This window comes from Saccopteryx leptura, chromosome 10 (assembly GCF_036850995.1).
Source record: "Saccopteryx leptura isolate mSacLep1 chromosome 10, mSacLep1_pri_phased_curated, whole genome shotgun sequence".
In the NCBI taxonomy this organism is placed as follows: domain Eukaryota; kingdom Metazoa; phylum Chordata; class Mammalia; order Chiroptera; family Emballonuridae; genus Saccopteryx; species Saccopteryx leptura.
Window position 1 is genome coordinate 40,029,410 of NC_089512.1, and position 20,416 is coordinate 40,049,825.

The window sequence follows — 20,416 nt, forward strand, 5'->3', positions numbered from 1 at the left end:
TCTGCTTCTTAATGGGAGGAGTGTTAGAGTCACATTATAAAGGGACTTGTGTACAAGAATGGGAGAAATTGTAGCTATTTTTGAAAATATATGTTTTTTTATTTCCTACTGAATTTATCTTGGCAAGGAGGGAGGTCACATTTTCTTGTAAATTTGGGGACCTGCCAGAGGAACAGGGGAGCTCCAGGGAATCTGGAGAGGGTTCAAAGGACCCAGCTCCTCTTATATCAAGCTGGAACCAGCTCACACTGTGTGTCTCAGAGATGGTGCCCAGGGTGAGCACAAGATTGGAGGGTGGCATCATTGGGTGATGCATATGATCTCCCTTTTCTGTATTTCACCAGGGTTTGTGGATGACATCATCCAGCCTTCCACTACACGTGTCCGAATCTGCTGTGATCTGGATGTTTTAGCGAGCAAGAAGGTACAACGTCCTTGGAGGAAGCATGCAAATATTCCATTGTAAACAAATCAAAGGAAAATTAACTAGGAGCTAATTGATTGCCTGGCTATTTGAACTTATTCCTGACTTTTTTGCAATCATGAAACTTGAGAATCTAAGTAACAGTAATTACTTGGAATGGCTAATTTTATTAAATTCTAGAAAGATTCATTTGTGCCTTGCTGTAAAATTATTTCCGTTAGCCTGACCAGGCGGTGGTGCAGTGGATAGAGGCATTGGACTGGGACGCGGAAGACCCTGGTTTGAAACCCTGAGGTCACTGGCTTGAGTGCTGGCTCACCAGCTTTAGTGTGGGGTTGCTGGCTTGAGTGCGGGCTCATAGACATGACCCCAAGGTTACTGGCTTGAGCAAGGGGTCACTTGCTCTGCTGTAGCCCACCGGTCAAGGTACATATGAGGAAGCAATCAATGAACAAGTAATCAATGAACAACTAAGGTGCTGCAACAAAGAATTGATGCTTCTCATTTCTCTCCCTTCCTGTCTGTCCCTCTCTGTCCCTCTCTCTAACTCTGTCAAAAAAAAATTCCTTTAATAAAAATATCAATTGGTATATTTTTAGCATAAACTCAATTTTTTATGGTAGAAATCTGAAAAATCAAGAAACTAGAAAGAAAACAGTATATAATATTGTCACCTAGACCTGCCCCTTATTTTGACACCTTTGTGTATTGTTTTCTCCCTCTACGAGTTAATTTTTTTCTCTACAAGTGAGATAATAAGCTTTTAAGGTAAATTATCTGATTAGACTTCAGTTTCCTTACTTTTAAATCACAGACCCTTTCGCCCGACCAGGCGGTGGTGCAGTGGATAGAGCGTCAGACTGGGATGCAGAGGACCCAGGTTCGAGACCCCGAGGTCGCCAGCTTGAGTGCGGGCTCATCTGGTTTGAACAAAAATTCCACCAGCTTGGGCCCAAGGTCGCTGGCTCCAGCAAGGAGTTACTCTGTCTGCTGAAGGCCCGTGGTCAAGGCACATATGAGAAAGCAATCAATGAACAACTAGGGTGTTGCAACGCACAATGAAAAACTAATGATTGATGCTTCTCATCTCTCCGTTCCTGTCTGTCTGTCCCTGTCTATCCCTCTCTCTGACTCACTCTCTGTCTCTGTAAAAAATAAATAAAATAAAATAAATAACACACCCTTTCTTTAAAAACCTCTAGGATTTGTTGAGGATTAAATGAGATATTTGTCAAGTACTGTATGTGTGTGTCTAACAGAATAGATCCTCAGGCAAATACCCTATGTTATTTGTTTAGAAATGTTGTAGGAGTTGTATTATATACTTGTGCTATATACCCTTCACTTAGATTCTCTAGCTTTAACATTTTCTACATTTGTTTCATCTCTTCTATAAATTTATAATTATTATTTTTATCGACTCATTTGAGAGTAAGTTTGCAGAATGCTGACCCTTTGTTTCCCCAAAATGTGTTTATTTCCTAGGAAACAAAGCTCACTATCCTTTTTTCTTTGTATTTTTCCAAAGTGAGAGGTGGGGGTGGGGTAGGGGAGTGGGAGGGAGGCAGACAGACAGATCCTGCATGTACCCGACCGGGATCCACCCGGCATGCCCACTAGGAGGTGATGCTCTGCCCATCTGGGTCACTGCTTCGCTGCAACCGGAGCCATTCTAGCCTGAGGCTGAGGCCATGGAGCCATCCTCAGTGCCTGGGCCAACTTTGTTCCCATGGAGCCTTGGCTGCGGGAGGGGAAGAGAGAGATAGAGAGGAAGGAGAGGGGGAGGGGTGGAGAAGCAGGTGAGTGCTTCTCCTGTGTGCCCTGACCGGGAATCAAACTGGGGACTTCCAAGCCTCACTATCTTATGTGGTCTTTCATGACTGACATTTTTGAAGTGTTCACCAATTATTTTGTTGAATGTCCCTCAATTTAGGTTTGTCTGATTGCTTCCAGATGTTTAGATCAGGTAAAAGTAATATGTACATGAGTGTTCTTTCCATGTACCATGTTAGGAAACCCATGATGTTAGTTTTTTTCATCATTGATGAAATGGACTCAGATCACTTGGTTGAAGTGCTGGTTGTAAAGGTTATCATTTTCTCTTTGTAATTAATAACTAATCTGGGAGCATTCTTTTTTTTTTTTTTTTGTATTATTTTCCAAAGCTGGAAACGGGGAGAGACAGTCAGACAGACTCCCACATGCGCCCGACCGGGATCCACCTGGCACACCCACCAGGGGGCGACGCTCTGCCCACCAGGGGGCGATGCTCTGCCCCTCCGGGGCGTCGCTCTGTTGCGGCCAGAGCCACTCTAGTGCCTGGGGCAGAGGCCAAGGAGCCATCCCCAGCTCCCGGGCCATCTTTGCTCCAATGGAGCCTTGGCTGCGGGAGGGGAAGAGAGAGACAGAGAGGAAGGAGAGGGGGAGGGGTGGAGAAGCAGATGGGCGCTTCTCCTGTGTGCCCTTGCCGGGAATCGAACCCGGGACCCTTTGCACGCCAGGCCGACGCTCTACCACTGAGCCAACCGGCCAGGGCGGAGCATTCTTTTAAGCCTGTCTGTCAACAAACTTTTATCCAATACTTTGACTAGCCATTTAGTATCCTGACTCAATCAGCTATTCTACATTGATTGTAAAATATGTTTCTCTCTCTCCCTGCCCCTTTCTCAAAAAAACCCCAAAACATTTCTAACCCTGTAATTATGTTGTGTTTATTAGTTGGCGTTCTTGGAAGAGCTTTTTCTTCTCATTTTTGTTTTGTTATCAGTTTAAACTCGTGGATTTTCAAAATCATTTTTCCTGGCCCTGGCAGGTAGGCTCAGTGGATAGAGCATCGGCCCTGTGTACGGACATCCTGGGTTTGATTTCTGGTCAGGGCACACATGAGAAGAGACCATCTGCTTCTCTTCTCCTCCCATTCCCCCTTGCTTCCCTTTCCCCCTCTGCAGCCAGTGGCTCGATTAGTTCGAGCATGGCCCCAGGTGCTGAGGATAGATTGATTGTTCTGAGTTCAGCCTCAGCAGCACTAAAAATAGCTCAGTTGATTGAGCATTGGCCCCAAAAGAGGCTGCCAGGTGGATCCTGGTCAGGGTGCATGTGGCAGTCTGTCTCACTATCTCCCCTCTTTTCACTGAAAAACAAAAAAATTTTCTCTGAAATAATTTTTACTGTGCTATCACCCTATCAAATTTTCAATGACACATTCTAGTTTGTCACATTTTTCTCTCTGCTCCATCCCTACCTACCCTACCCCAAGAGTTAGTTTCTTTTCTTTTCTTTTTTTTTTTTTGGTGACAGAGTTAGAGAGAGGGACAGATAGGTTCATACAGGCAGGAAGGGAGAGAGAGATTAGAACTATCAGTTCTTCATTGCAGCTCCTTAGTTGTTAATTGATTGCTTTCTCATATGTGCCTTGACCAGGGGGGCTACAGCAGACTGAGTGACCCCTTGCTCAAGCCAGCGACCTTGGGCTTCAAGCTAGAAACCTTAGGGTCCAAGCCAGTGACCATGGAATCATGTCTATGATCCTGCGCTCAAGCCAGCAACCCTGTGCTCAACCTGGAGAGCCTGCACTCAAGATGGATGAGCCCACACTCAAGCCGGCAACCTTGGGGTTTCAAACCTGGGTCCTCCACGTCCCAGTCCAAAGCTCTATCCACTGCGCCACTGCATGGTCAGGCAAGAGTTAAATATTAGAAGCCATATTTTATTCATATTTAAGCCTGTGCTTGGTACACAATAGGTGTTACATAAATGTGTTAGCAAATAAATGTTTATTAATAAAAAAAATGTAGACTCTTGGATTTGTGTAAAATTTAATATTATTTATTTTGATGTACAAGATTTCCTGATTTGGTCACTGGGAGCTCGTTCAAGTTGGCTCAGTCCTTTTGATATTCCAATAATTTTCTGCACACTTCCTTATTTTATGACACACGATGATGTACCAGCCTTGCAATAGTGATTTCTCCAGGAGCCCTGGTTTCTTTTAGATGTCATTTGGAAGCTGTAATTGGCACTAGATGTTCACATTAATACCACGGTGTCATTGCTTCTAGGTTGTTTTTAGCAGACTAGGAAGTATTTACACAAATATGTGCATATATTGCCCTGGCCAGATAGCTCAGTTGATTGAGCATCGTCCCAAAGCACAGAGGTTGCTGGTTCGATCCCTTATCAGGACACATACAGGAACAGATCAGTGTTCCTGTCTCCCTCCCTTCTTTTCTCACTAAAATCAATCAATAAAAAAAGATACTTGCATATATACATATGTTATGTAAGGAACATGTATATATAAATATGTATTCATTGTATATATAATTTTAAAATTGAGTTTATATAAAACTTTGTTATTTAAAAACATTTTTTTTCCCTATTGATTTAAGAGAGAGGGAGAGGGAGAGAGGGAGAGAGAGAAGCATCAATTCACCATTTCACTTAGTTGTTCCATTTAGTTGTGAACTCATTGCTTCTCATATGTGCCTTGACCGGGGGATTGAACCTGTGACCTTGATGTGCTAAGATGGTGCTTTATCCACTGAGCCACCCAGCCAGGGACCATATTGAAACTTTTCATTCCAATCTAACACACTGGTTCTTTGCCTTCCTCTATTCCATATCTATGTCTGTCTTCTCCCAGTGATAAAGCTGACTCCCATTATCTTCAACATATTTTACTCATTTGCTCAATCCTACAATAGTTTCAGAGCCACTACAACTATACCAATAATAAACCTAAGGGTAAACTTCAAGACCTTTTTTGTAGTTGTCTTTAAACTGGAGATACATGGTTGAATTATTTGGATTAGTAACTAGGTGGTCATGTTCAATTTGAGAGTCAGAGTTTTTTGTTTCCCCCATTCTTGTAGACTTTATTTTATTGCGTATGGAAAGCATTAAGAGTCATACCAAAATGGAGATTTTAGATCAGTGGTAGTCAACCTGGTCCCTACCGCCCACTAGTGGGTGTTCCAGCTTTCATGGTGGGCGGTAGTGGAGCAACTAAAGTATAAATAAAGATAGATTTAACTATAGTAAGTTGTTTTATAAAGATTTATTCTGCCAAACTTAGCAAATATCCAACATAAAATACTTGGTAATTATTATTATATGCTTTAACTTGCTGTAACTCTGCTTTATAAGTTTTTTTTTTTTTTTTTTTTTTTTTTTTTTGTATTTTTCTGAAGCTGGAAATGGGGAGAGACAGTCAGACAGACTCAGTCAGACAGACTCAGTCAGACAGACTCCCGCATGCGCCCGACCGGGATCCACCCGGCACGCCCACCAGGGGTGACGCTCTGCTCCTCCGGGGCGTCGCTCTGCCGCGACCAGAGCCACTCCAGCGCCTGGGGCAGAGGCTAAGGAGCCATCCCCAGCGCCCGGGCCATCTTTGCTCCAATGGAGCCTTGGCTGCGGGAGGGGAAGAGAGAGACAGAGAGGAAGGAGGGGGGGTGGAGAAGCAAATGGGCGCATCTCCTATGTGCCCTGGCCGGGAATCGAACCCGGGTCCCCTGCACGCCAGGCCGATGCTCTACCGCTGAGCCAACCGGCCAGGGCCTGCTTTATAAGTTTTATAAAGTAAAATTACTTCCCTACTTTATAAATCACCATTACTGTGGAACCGGTGGTCAGTTAGAAAATTTTACTACTAACATACAAAAGTGGGTGGTAGGTATAAAAAGGTTGACTACCCGTTTTAGGTAGTTTCATCAGAAAGACCAACCATGAAGTGTTGCTCCAGTGTGCCCCAGGGGTGTGCTTTATTATGTGGCGAGAGTCCGGGTCCTTTAACTATTGATGACTTCCCCTTGTTCCAGCCCCCTTGACTCTAAAGGTCTGTAAGCCCTGCTTGGATGTTTTATTATTTAAAACTCATACTGACCAAAGCCAGTGTGATCATCACCTACTTTCTTCCCCATTTCACCAGCCATCCCACCATTCCAGGTAGCCAGACCTATGTCCTTGGGAATTAATTTTTTTGAACATCTTCCTTCCCTCTCCAGTTGGGAATGGGACTCTGAGTACTTTTGCAACAGTCTCTACTGTCATCTCTGTGGCCTCCCCCCAACCCTGTTCTGAGTTAAGAGACTAATTGTCCTCTGCTCTAGCACTTCAGTGGATTATACACTATTGTTGTCTTTGGCCTATGTAGAAGGTTCTTGTCTGTCCCTCCTTTGCTTGCCTAGTGAGGTTTTTGTGTTTTTTAAGCCCAGTCCTGTCACCACCTTGCACCTTGGAACTCTTGCTTTCCAGTCTGCTCATGCTCAAGGGCCTCCTTCCATGAGTTCATCTCAAATTTGAACTCAACCTGATTTTGCTTTCAGCAGGTTTTTAAAAAGCACTTGATTGTATTTCCCCTCCTTACACGTGTATTTGTGTTCCTAACTAGGTGGTAAGTTCCTGAGGGGCAGAGACTGTTTGGCCAGAGGTTCTTTGTACTCTTATACAGAACCAGAACCAATAGGAAGACTGTAAGCCATTGGAAGCTGGGAGAGGTGTAGCAGACTGAGCTTTTCTGTTGGCTAAGGAAGTCATGCAGGTTGGTCAGTACTGTATTTCTAACAGCCTAACATTATTGGCTAGTATGATTTCTGGGGCCAGTCTAGGATTTGAACTGTTTGGGGGACAACTGTGTTATAATCCATGTAAGAATAGCAAGCACGAGGTTATTTTTTTTTTTCTTGCTTTCTGGGGAAGGCTTCTAAGAAGTGTTTTACCAGGTTGTGAAACCTGGGTGCTGAAAAGGACTTTGTGCCTGGGCCTGCTAATAGGGGAACCAGCCCAGTAAAGTATTTGGTCAAGAGGCTTCTGGAAAGCATTGGAGTAGAGATGGTGGGAGAAGTCCCATCCAAACACTAAGCTGTGGCCAAGGAAACATAAAGCTTCAAGGCCTTGGAAGCTTTGCCTCCTAGACCAGCCTCTGTGGACCACAGAATGCCTTGAGAATAGTGACAGTGAGTATTCTCACTGCTGTCAATGCCTTTCCCAACAAATGTTCTCACCTTAAGGGGGAAAAGAAAAATGTTGATTCTTGTAACTATAGAGGACTTGGGTTCAGTAAGCAGAGTGCTGGCAACTGAGAGTTGGAGAAGGTGGGAGAAACTGCGAGTGTCCTGCTCTAAGTAAGGACCTGCCCCTGCCCTGCTCCAAGTAAAAATAAACCACTTTGACCAGAGCCAAACAATAAGTGGTAAAGCCCAGGTGGATTTTTTCTGAACCCCAAGCCTGTTTTCTAAACTAGTCAGAATTATTGCCTTACAAATGATGAGGTGATTGGGATAAGTTTTAAGTATTGGGATAAGAAATGTGGTGGTATGCTTCACTCATCATCTTGAGGACCCAAAGAGCTATTAGATTGGAGTTTTCCTACGTCATTCTTGATGGCCAGTCAGCCATCTTTTTGAATTGCTGGAATAATGGGGAGCACATCCACATGCAGCTTTCCAGTGCTTGTGTTTGAGAAAAGTTCTTCCAGCTTCCTTTCTAACCATGTCTTTGTCTCTGCCTCTGGATGAACTATGTTGGTGTTTTAGATGTGTTCTGCCCACTCAGAGAACCTCTGGAAGACCCTCACCTCACTCCTGAACCAGCCTAGACTTTACCTGTTTGGCAAATGTATTCATGTCCTTCTGGTTCCCAAGCATTTCTGGACAGCTGTGGTTTTCTTGTTTCAGCAATAACTGCTTGTCTTCATGTTCTCTTGCACTTGTTAGCATGGGATCGCCACCATTCCAAGCAAGAGCTGTGGCCACTTAACAGGTAATATATCAGTGTGGGGCCTCTGTGGAGTTGCCAATCTGCCCAACACATTTGGGCAGATTGGCAACCTTGGTAGTAGGTTCTGGGGTGGAACCTTACCTGAGTTTTTGGTCTATTCATACTGAAAAGCCTGAGCAGGCACTAAGTCTTTGTTTCCTAAGAAAACACTGTTCTATGTTTGATGTACTCAAAAGTCACAGTAAAGTAACATCTGGGAAGTTTACAAACTTGTCCCAAGGTTGAGTAACATGAGTAAAGCCCTGGTCTTGTTTCATAAACTTATACCCTTCAAGAGGGAGACACAAATCTATCCTTATCACTTTCCGTCCTTAACTGCCCGGAGAGCTCATCTGCTGATTTAGCCCCTGCATCCCTGCCTTTTCTGGAGACATCTTAGGGCACCTGATGAACACAGCCCAAAATACCTGGTCAGGCCTCTAATGTGTAGGGTGTGACCTCTAACACCAGTATCAAGAAAAACCCTTATTTCTACAGCAATGCAGAATCCAAGTGGTTTTTAAAGGATCATTGCGAGGGGGCAACCATGTACAAGCCGAGGGTCTGGATCTCAGGCAGGGCTGAGGACTCAGGCTGTATACCAGTGGATAGTCCCTGGAGGCCTCCGCCTGCAAGAGACTTCCTCTTGAACTACAGGCAACTTGGCTTACCCATTCTCTCATGGGAAATCCAAGGAATGAAAGAAATGAGCTAGTTCTAAATTTCTTTCTTTAAAAATAAAAAATAATCTCACTGATACAGTACTTTTGCCATTATTTAACAAATTATCTGAAAGAGCAAACTCAAGAGCAGTGGGACAGAAAATCAACTCTTTTAAGCTTTCCTAGTAGGAACAATAGGATGACTGCCACAACCTGATTTTGAATAGTTTATTAAAGGAAAGGTGAAGCATCAGTTTCAAATTGTACAAAAGGAAAAAAAAAACCTCATATTGCAAATGTACAATTTACAGAATTACTAGCAAAACCAATCAAAGAGACACTGGAAATACAAAATTTCGACTGATTTCAAACTGAACTGGAAACCCATTGGAGTAGATATTAAGCCTTTTTTGTTGCATGGTAGTCCTACAACTCTTAAGTCAGCATCTGTTTTCCACATGGAACTGTCAAGCAAAGGATCAATCTGTGCATGTGCTAGAGCACCTCCCGGCTTGCTCCCTGGCCAGAACCACAGTCAGGGCTGGCACGGTGGACTGTTCAGCCATTCCTGCCTTTTCACTTCCAATGAAGACCACGTCTCTGGAAGAAAGCAAGACCTCAGCCCCACCCCCCTAACTGGAGCCCAGGAATTGCTAAATTAGCAAATAAAATATTTTTGGCAACTGAGTTTTTTCAGAACTATAAAAGTGTTGAGAAAAATCCATTTTGTGTTCGTTTACTAAAAGGATGAAGAAAGTCCATTTCGCTTTCCTGGACAAAAGATAATCAGTGGATGCAGCTTAAAAAAAACTTTTCATTTTTGGTAAAAAGGGCAAGCAAGCCTCATGATTCTGTTGTAGCTACTTTAAAAACCAGCCCAGAAGCAGTTGTGGATGGATTGGTGTGGAAACTGAGGCTTACTTTAAAAATCAGAAAGGAAGCAACTAAGAGGGTTTTTAGAAACACAATAGCAGCAAGTCATAAAAGGTCTAAGCAGACTGTAACTCTAAACCATTGAAGGCTGTCCTGAAGATTCATAATTTCTTTCCCCAAAAGAATTATTCTTAATATGCACATTTAACACTGAAATGTAGCTGTATTTCAAGGTAAGCTTAGGAACTTCACCCTCTAAGCACAGACTTCTATGCAGCACATACTTCTATAATCTGTAAACTTAATTCACAAAATTAGCGCATAAAGGTATTAAGTGCATGGGAAGTAGACACAATTATGTTACACTTAAAATTACTTCTGCATGGCAAAGGAGTTCTCTATGATTATCTTTTTAGGAAAATGAAAGTCTATGTCACTTGAATTTGGCAGGGCATGAGATAAGTGGTAAAAACAGCAAACTGATAACTTGAGAACCATTTTTATTTTACTGAGAATACTTTATTTGCTGGTAGAAGTTGCTAAAAATGCACAGAACAAATACCAATAGAAAATGTACTGTATTTTAGTCTCCCTATTCTATATAAAATGAACGGTGTACAGCATCTGTTGGAAAAATGGCTGCATGGACATTTCTTATTTAATGCCCGTTATAAATAAAAATAAACCTTTTTATTCAAGAGTATATAAAATCTGGGAATCCATATCCATAGAGGGCATGTGGTTTTTGGCAGAGATGCACTGTCAGAATTTCCTCTTAACTTGTCATTATTATGCTCCTCCATATTTCTGTATTCCACAAGGTCAACCAAATCCAGTGAGCTTCAAAACACTCTTCGGCAATTAAAATGAGCTGCTTACTCATAGGTTTAATAAAAATGGTTAGCTTTTAAAACATAAAAAGGCAAAATGTTAAAACGGTTTTTAAATTGTACAACAGGAAAATAAAGTTAAAAATATTTTTTTTTTTTTTTACTCAATGCTGAGTTTTCATAAAACAGGTGTATAACAGTGTTTATCTTGACAGCTGTTTTAAAAATTTAAAATTTTTCCTCCTTCCAGAAAAACACATCTGTATTGGGTAAGTCCAATATTAGGACAAATGATTTTTCAGGTCAGTCTTTTCTGAGGTGACATTCACCAACATTCTCTTGGGTAATTTACATGCTCCTCTTCTGTCACTGCAAAAGGGGATTGACCTCAATCATTTGATTAAAATACAAATCAGATCACATCAAAAGTGTTTTTTCCCCCATACAAGCTATCACAGTATATAGGCCTCTAGCTCTAAATAATAGAGTTCCAGATTTGTAAATTTTCTTCAGGCTTCAGAACATAGGCATTCCAAATCCCTAGAAAATGAGAAACACAATTAATAACTTCATGCAAAAACAAGACCCAGAAACCAAAGTTAAAACGTAGTAATTTAGCATTTACTGAATCGTCTTCTATGATAGCTGCAGAATCAAAGAAATCTGGCCTCAGCTCTGCTCTCTCTCGCCGATTTCTTGATGGGGGCTGGAAAGAGAAGCCAGATATTTCATTTTTTCCTGAGGTACACTAAGACAATGAAGGAAGATAATAAGCAGCTGATGGTACCATAAATATACAGAACTGTTAAGGGTCAATTTAAAAAAAATAATCTGGTTTTTACATGGAGCATACATTAAAAAAATAACTTTGGCTTTTAACTATCAGACAAGGAAAAAAGGTATGAATCAACTGAACATGTAAATGCCTATAAATAATTTTGGGATCTATAGAGAATATCTTTCAATCATAGTATAATTGTAAAATTCACTAAACTCCCCAAAGCAGGGAGATGGAAGGAAATGATGAGCTTGGGAAAGGAAGGTTGTAGATTGGAGTGACATAATCTCATGGAAAATCAAAACATACAATGCAGAATGTTATGGATTAAATCAGGGGTCTCAAACTCGCGGCCGTGTGGCCCGCCCACCAATTTTGTGCGGCCCACAGACTAATCAAACTTCGTGGATTAATCTGCGGGCCAGTCTGCGGGCCGCACAAAATTGGTGGGCGGGCCGCGAGTTTGAGACCCCTGGATTAAATTATGTTTCTAAATTTATATGTTAAGCCTGATCTGTAGTGGTGCAGTGGATAAAGCGTCGACCTGGAATGCTGAGGCCGCCGGTTCGAAACCCTGGGCTTGCCTGGTCAAGGCACATATGGGAGTTGATGCTTCCAGCCCCCCCCTTCTCTCTCTCTGTCTCTCTCTCCTCTCTCTCCCTCTCTCTCTGTCTCTCTCTCCTCTCTAAAAATGAATAAATAAAATAAAAATTAAAAAATTAAAAAAAAAAAAGCTTAAAAAAAAAAAAATTTATATGTTAAAGTCCTAATCCCCAGTACCTCAGAATGTGATTGTTACTTGGAGATAGGGCTTTTAAAGAGGCAATTAAGGTAAAAGGAGGTCATATGGGTGGGTTCTAATCCAATATAATTCATGTCCTTAGAAGAAGAAAGAAAAGACTTTGTAAAGACAAAGGTGGCCACCTGCAAGAACTAAAGAGAGACTTCAGATTGAAATCAACCCTACTGATACCTTGATCTCAGATTTCTAGCCTCCAGAATTGTGAGAAAGTTTCTGTGGTTTAAATCACCCACTCAGTGTTATTTAATACAAAGCAAATTAATACAAAGAGAAAGTATGATGAATTTCCATGTTGCCATCACCCCGTCAACCACTGTCAAACATTTGCAAATCTTATTTCACTGAATCATCTGTTTTTTCTTCTCCATGTCATTTCACCTATAATTACCTTCAATATGTATCTCTAATGGATGGAAATTAAATAACAAAACAAAACATAACTTCCAAGCATTATTAATCCTGACAATGTCTTAATACACCTAGTCCATATTCTGCATTTGGTTGTGGAAGCACAGTGTATAACGAGAGGCCAGATAAAGTATGTTTTCAAGAAGGTAATAAGAAGGAACTGGTTGTTACTGCAAGAGTTCAAAATCTGATGCTTTGCAGGCTTGAACACCACATAGGTTCATTTGAATTCCCATAAGCCTTAACGCTGACCCTGCCTACTGTTGTTGGTCAGTGCTACCCTTCCCTCTTCTTCCCACAGGCTTCTAAAAGTAAAACTGTCTTACACCAATGTCTTCATTTAACCAGAAGAAAAATGTATTGACTTTTCTTACCAGATCAATTACCATGGTGTCTTCAAATTCTTCATTCATATCCTCTAACTGACTCCGGGATGACATCATCACATCTTCAAAGATAGGCTCTGCATCTTCCTCCATTAGGCCCCGACTGATAAGAAAAAAGCAGTCAGAAAGCTATTCAGATTCACTGAATTTGGAGTCCTGGCTCTTATATTAGATCTTCTAAACAATCTTCCAATTACCACCTGTAGACTGCACAAATTATAGTAACTGAACTGTAATATAATTAAAGATCATTCATTCGGTTTACTCAAAAATTCATCTCAACTCATCAGAATTATAATTTAAATGCAACAACAGTAATAGTAAACATTTATTTAATTATGTATCCATTTCTCTAAAACTCTAAGTAGTTGGTACTGTCATCATCCCGAATTTACAAACCAGGAACCTGAGCACAGGTTTTAGAGCTTGCCCAAAGCCACGTAGCTGGCAAGTAGCAGCACAGGACTTAAACAATGAAACCTCAAGGCCCATGCCTTCCATTCCCGTCCTATGCTGCATAGCATATCCTGAATTATGATTTTAACTCCTACAACCACACAGTGGAGAAGCCCAAGTCATTCCACAAAATGACCAGCATCACATAGTCACGTTCTTGTGATACTGGATGTGACACTTACACGGCATGCCTCACTCCAGTTCTCACTTTCATGTAGTTCATTCCTGTTCTGTCCTTCCGATTTAAGTCTTCTAATTTTGGCTGGCCTAACCAAGAGATCTGCATCTGAGGACTAAAGACAGCACTATTATTCACTTTGTGGCAGCAGATAATTAAATTAGCTACTAAATTCCATGCAACTGTGCAAAGGCTGTAGTTGGCTGGCCTAATCTCTGTGTAGGGGGAATTAGCTGGATTTGTTCCAGGCGTGGTGAGAGTGTTATCAAAGGATCTGCCTTTGTAGAAATGGCAGGCAGTTGCCCAAAGAGATTCCTAAGTCTCCAAGAGAAGCTGGCTGTGGCTAGTTCCTAGGTGTAAAGGAAATCCCAAAATACGCCTCCTAAGGGTAAGTTATTCTGAGCTGAAAACAATTAAATAGTAAATACAAAAAAATGTCCTGGACAAAAACCCTCCTCCTATTGGAGACAGACTCTTCAGAGTCAGTGTGGGGGCTTAAGAGAGTGGAGGAAAAATTATCTCTCCCCTACAGGTGCTTCAATTATCAACTTCATTCCCAAACCCCTGCCAAATGACTGCTTCTCAGATCTCTGTATTCAGCGGCTGTCATACTCGCAAGTATTCCTACTTGGGAAACCAGTTCCCTAGGTAGGGGACAGAAAGGATGCTAGCCTGATAGCTCAGAAACCTCCAGAGTTGAACAAGGAAGAGTATAAATTTTTCTCTATCCTTCTGAGATTTGGAGTCAGGTGAATGCTGGGCCAAATTTTCACCTATACTCTACTTATTGGCACATGAACTCTTACATAACATGCCTCTTGGGACTTTCACATGATACAAACTTTAATGATTTTTACTAGATAAAATCTGTTGCATGAAGTTCTCTCTAAGCAGCTATCTTTACATAATAATGTAGGGCTACCACCTTGATTAAACCTGTAAACCTACAGCAGGGAAAGAAAGGCAGACCACAGCCAGGAGGAACTGACAAGTGGTAAGGTCAGGGAAGCAAGGCAGGCAGTTCAAATAAGGAACCACTCTGTAGGAAGCTGGTCATATGGTAAAACCAACTTCTAAGAATGCCCAGTTATGCAGGGGCTGCTGACAATTATCCCTTCAGCTTTGAAGAAAGGTCCTCTTAGGGAACCCAGAACCCAAACACTTCTAACACTTTTTTCGTTTCTAACCAATTAAACGTGTTTGAGTTTAAGAATTCTCTCTCTTGTCTGACCAGGCAGTGTGGTGCTGTGAATAGTGTCAGCCTGGGACACCGAAAACTCATGTTTGAAACCCCGAGGTCACCAGCTTGAGCAAGGGGTCACTGGCTCAGTCAAGGCACATATGAGAAAGTAATCAAGGAATAACTAAGGTGCTGCAATGAAGAATTGATACTTCTCATCTTTCTCCCTTCCTGTCTGTCTGTCTGTTCCTCTCTCAAAAAAATAATTTCTTATCCATCAGAGTAGTTCATAGCATTATCCCAGTGGGAATAGGAACATTAGTGAGGAGCTAAGAGAATTTCAAAGCTGGATGGAAAAATAAAGGAAAAGTTAAGGTTTTATTTATTTTTTTAAAATAGAAAAAGTCATGCAATCACAGTTTTTGCAGCTCTAGCACGAGAAAACATTTTAATTGCTACTGTGGGAAATTTTGATTGTTTCAGAGAAAGGGCAACTAATTCTCAGATGGTATCAAATACCTTAATAGTAATTTTTTCTGCAAACAGTTTAAAATATAAACTTAGCCCAGTTAAAGTACTATTAATTAAATGGATTATAAAAGTACTACAGTCTATTTGCTGTTCAGGATTTTTCTTACATAGTTTCTTTAACAGCTAAAGGTTTTATGTCAAGAAAATGAACTTTTAGCCCAGGGGTCTCAAACTCGCGGCCCGCCCACCAATTTTGTGCGGCCCGCAGATTAATCCACGAAGTTTGATTAGTCTGTGGGCCGCACAAAATTGGTGGGCGTGCCGCACGGCCGCGAGTTTGAGACCCCTGTTTTAACCTGACTGGTGGTGGTGCAGTGGGTAGAGCACTGACCTGGGATGCTGAGGTCCCAGGTTTGGAACCCCATGGTCACTGGCTTGAGCAAGGGGCCATTTGCTCGGCTGGAGCCCCCTGGTCAACACACGTATGAGAAGCAATCAATGAACAACTAAAAAATGCTACACCTATGAGTTGATGCTTCTCATCTCTCTCCCTTCCTGTCTCTCCCTTGCTTAAAAAAAAAAAGTGAGTTCTCACTACTTACTTGTGTAAGAAGTCAGGTTCAGAACCATGTTCAGACTCGGGTTCCTGAATCTGCTCTCCCATGGGCCGGCTGTTCTCCCGCAGGACAGTGGAAGTGAGCTGTGGTGCTGGCAGGGGTCCAGGAGTCTGAATCATGGTGTCAGTCCTATTTAACCATGTGTTATCCAGACTTTCATCTGTAAAATTCCAGTTAACAGTCACAGAATTTCATGGGTGAAGTGAACTGTTAGAAGTTATAGCATGGACTTGAACATGGCTCTGGAGTTAGACTGTACAGTTTGAATTCCAGTTATACCACTCACTTGTGTGACTTTGTGTAAGTATTTAAACTTCCAAAACCAGATTTGGCCATCACTATTTTAATACACAAAAATAAATGATTCATCCAAATGGTAGAAATAGAAAGCTGTTCTGATATATTTAATTTGCTATAGGGGTGAACCCTCAATTTACCGGAATCTCTCCAATATTAGTATGAATTTTGACAAAATAATATAACTATTTTATTTTAAAACGTATGAGAGGACTATGGTATGGGGTCACTTTTATAGACTGCCCTAATTATATGCCCTTTTTTCTCTATGCCTATCTTCCTCCGTGTTCCATGCTCTTTCAACTTCTTTCTTCCTTGACTGTCTTCTGTCCCACTCTACCTATTCCAGCCTCTTTGCCTGAATCTCTCAATGTGTATCACATAAGGAAATAATATGCTTAACAGTATCATCTTGCTTCAAAAGATTATTTGCTACTCTATTTATCTCTATAATACCAGGAAAGCTAATTGTCTCAGTGTGAAGGCACACTTACCCTCTACTCGTTTCTTGTGAAGTGGGGGTCGTCCTTTCTTATTCCTCACTGAGGAGGTTTTGCTGCTGCTACTTCCACTGTTCACAGACATTCTATCATCTTCACCTCCGGTGACTAATGAATTTCTATAGGAGATGAGCGGAAGCCATACGTCTTCCCTCCTTTCCATCATCTGCTCCGTAAGAAATTTTTCTAGGTACGAATGACTAGGAACACAACAGAAAAAGTAATGATTTTAAAGGAAGCACTTACCGTAATTTTTTCATAACCTCAGGCTCTCTCAGACGATTCTGAAGATTCCCTAAGGATACACTATTAATGGTTATCTTTGGAAAGAGAGGGACTGAGAATTTAAGGTTTTGCTTCACATATTCCTGGAATACTTTTAAACACGTGAATGTATTAGGGTGTATGTGCACGCATCCTATGTCTCTAACTTTGTTTTGAAATATCAATGTTTAAAATAACTCAAGAAGTTTGGCTCATAAAGGTTATTTTCTTTTAAATGTTCAAACCAAGGCAAGAGTTCTGGAATGGTGGAGTAAGGAGCTTTGCATATAACCTCTCCCCAGCAAAACAACCTTCAACTGATGAAAATTATAAAAGATAATAATTTAAAGTTTAAAAACTGTCCTAAGGGCATATAGCAAATGAAGAAAACATTAATTCAAGAAAATCTACTAAATCTCAGAACAGTAAGAGTTTGCAGTATTTGAACCACATCCTGCATTCCCTTGTCCCCTCTCCCTCACCACAGCTCCATGTTAAAGAAACTACTCCACGAGCTGTACTCTGGATGGACATGGAGAAGAGATGGGGGCTCCCTTTCTGTTTAGAGCTGTCCTGGAAGAAGTAGGCCATCTCTGTGTTGCAGGACAGCAGCTAAGAGCAATGAGCATGCCCCGCTCAAACTCCAACTTGTTGGGTAGTAATTCTACCCCATGCACATCAGCCTAAGAACTCTGGGCCCTGGATGGGCAAGCTGAGAAAAAGGCATTACCCTCCAGACCCCTGCCCATAGAACAGGGTGGTATTATGGAAGAAAAGGGATGTTGTTCCAGTGCCCAGTTCCTGTTCAGTGGCATAAAAATTCTCCTCGGGGGCTGAGGGAGATCATAGGCTGGAGATTTCCAGCTCTATGTGGGAAGACTGACTTTATTTGGATTACAGTATATAATATTTCTCACTTAAGGGTGTTGTTGAAAACAATGGAGATCTTGAAAAGCAAATAAAAGGGTGCTGGTGGCTCTTGAACCAAAGCCAAGAAGAGCCCTCCTGGAATGAAAAGGATGTGCACATATGCTACTGTACCCATTCATGGGCAAATAGAACAGGGGTTGGGGCAGCTTTGAAATCATTCTCTAAGCCAGTGGTCCCCAACCTTTTTTGGGCCATGGACCAGTTTAATGTCAGAAAATATTTTCACGAACCAGCCTTTAGGGTGGGACGGATAAATGCACAAAATAAAATTATGCGACTGGCGTAAAAACTGTAATATTTTAAAATATAATTGTCGAGCTTATGAGACAAGCGTCAAGAGTGATATAACAGAGGGAATCTGGTCATTTTTAAAAAAGAAAACATTGCCTGACCAGGCTGTGGTGCAGTGGATAGAGCGTCGGACTGGGATGCCAAGGACCCAGGTTCAAGACCCTCAGGTCGCCAGCTTGCATGCGGGCTCATCTGGTTTGAGCAAAAGCTCACCAGCTTGGACCCAAGGTCCCAAGGTTGCTGGCTCGAGCAAGGGGTTACTTGGTCTGCTGAAGGCCCACGGTCAAGGCACATATGAGAAAGCAATCAATGAAAGCAATCAATGAACAACTAAGGTGTCGCAATGTGCAACGAAAAACTAAAGATTGGTGCTTCTCATCTCTCCGTTCCTGTCTATCCCTCTCTCTAACTCTGTTTAAAAAAAAAAAAAATATATATATATATATATATATATATATATATATAAACATCGTTCAGACTTAAATATAAATAAAATGGAAATAATGTAAGTTATTTATTCTTTCTCTGCAGACTGTACCAAATGGCCCATGGACTGGTACCGGTCTGCGGCCCGGGGGTTGGGGACCACTGCTCTAAGCCACACACACAGATCTATCAACACAGGGAGGAAGCCTCACTGGCACAAGGGACTTAAACACAACTTCTAACCAAAAGCCGGCTGAATAAGCTGCTCTTACTCAAGAGCAGCTCCTAGGAAACCAGGTTTAAAAATAAAATCACAACAGACTGGTTTCCCGTTCTGCATGCAAAGAGTTTGTAAGTTGCCAATGCGACCTAACAAATAAAAAGTTGAAAAAAACTGGAAAAAAGGAAAATAAAACAACAGCTCTTCTTGGAGCCACAAGAGATGAAAATCACTGTGGAGGCACAGGTGAATACAGGAAGTACGTCTTACTGAAACAAACACACGAGCAGAAACCACCTTGGGAAGCACTGAAACTCATGAATTGCTGGAGGCACAACTGTGGACAAGTCTGAGAGTTATAAACTACAGCGTACCTAGTCATAGGGGCAGTCCTCACAACTTTGGAGCCTAACTGGCAAGGGGGAAGGAAAATAGCCAACTCCAGCCCAGCACACTCAACCTATTCCACCTGAGGGGAGGGGAAAAACCCCAAAACAAAACAAACAAACAAAACCCCAGAGAAGCACACGTTAAGTTCCTAGTCCAGCAACTCACTAAAAGGCTTGAGACCTAATCATGGGACTAGAGAATGCTTCCTCTCTCTCGCTACTATATGACTAAATGCCTATTTACAACAGTTCCTTTTACCCAGCACATTATGTCCAGCTATCCAGAAAAAAATACAAGGCACACCAAAAGGCAAAAAACTCAAATAAAAGAAACAGAGCGGCCCTTGGCCGGTTGGCTCAGCGGTAGAGCGTCGGCCTGGCGTGTGGGGGACCCGGGTTCAATTTCCGGCCAGGGCACATAGGAGAAGCGCCCATTTGCTTCTCCACCCCCTCCCCTCCTTCCTCTCTGTCTCTCTCTTCCCCTCCCGCAGCCGAGGCTCCATTGGAGCAAAGATGGCCCGGGCGCTGGGGATGGCTCCTTGGCCTCTGCCCCAGGCGCTAGAGTGGCTCTGGTAGCAACAGAGCGACTCCCCGGAGGGGCAGAGCATCGCCCCCTGGTGGGTGTGCCGGGTGGATCCCGGTCGGGCACATGTGGGAGTCTGTCTGACTGTCTCTCCCCGTTTCCAGCTTCAGAAAAATACAAATAAATAAATAAATAAATAAATAACACTAACAATGTATTCCATTATGTATGATATATACAAATGAAATAAATGACAACAATAATACAAAGGATGGGAGGAATGAACTGGATTATTTGTTAACTCCTACGTGTGAAGTAAACTTAGATTAACTGTAAATATATATTGCAAATTCTAGGGCAACCACTTAAAAAGTATCAATGTGCTAAGAAAAGGAACTAATAGAATCATAAAATGTTCAATTAAAACTACAAAAGGCAGCCTGACTGGTGGTGGCACAGTGGATAACAGCATTAACCTGGGGCGCTGAGGTCCCAGGTTCGAAACCCTAAGGTTGCTGGCTTAAGCATGGGCTCATTGAGATGATCCCATGGTTCCTGCTTGAGCCCAAAGGTCACTGGCTTGGCTAGAGCCCCCTGGTCAAGGGCATGCATTAGAAGCAATATCATCTCCCTTCCTGCCTCTACAGTAGATAGTAATCCAGCTACATGAGTATCAACTTGAATGTCAATGGTCTAAATGCACCAAGTAAAAGAGATTGTCAGAGTGGATCAAAGAACAAGACAAAATATAGG

General features: G+C 42.0%; 2 protein-coding genes across 3 annotated transcripts in view; one reads left to right on the top strand and one right to left on the bottom strand.

Moving 5' to 3' along the window:
• PCCB (propionyl-CoA carboxylase subunit beta) overlaps positions 1 to 613 on the top strand; it is a 67,726-nt gene extending 67,113 nt beyond the window's left edge. The window contains exon 15 of the mRNA XM_066352137.1: positions 345 to 613. Within this exon, the coding sequence (XP_066208234.1) occupies positions 345 to 466 (122 nt within the window). The 3' untranslated portion in view covers positions 467 to 613. The remainder of the gene's footprint in view (positions 1 to 344) is intronic.
• Positions 614 to 9,058: 8,445 nt separating this feature from the next.
• STAG1 (STAG1 cohesin complex component) overlaps positions 9,059 to 20,416 on the bottom strand; it is a 475,156-nt gene continuing 463,798 nt past the window's right edge. For both annotated transcript variants that reach the window (XM_066352127.1, XM_066352126.1), the window contains 6 exons: positions 16,615 to 16,820; positions 15,809 to 15,983; positions 13,560 to 13,670; positions 12,910 to 13,024; positions 11,173 to 11,253; positions 9,059 to 11,087 (listed from right to left, as the gene is read on the bottom strand). In XM_066352127.1, coding sequence (XP_066208224.1) covers positions 11,064 to 11,087; positions 11,173 to 11,253; positions 12,910 to 13,024; positions 13,560 to 13,670; positions 15,809 to 15,983; positions 16,615 to 16,820 — 712 coding nt within the window. In that variant the 3' untranslated portion in view covers positions 9,059 to 11,063. The remainder of the gene's footprint in view (positions 11,088 to 11,172; positions 11,254 to 12,909; positions 13,025 to 13,559; positions 13,671 to 15,808; positions 15,984 to 16,614; positions 16,821 to 20,416) is intronic.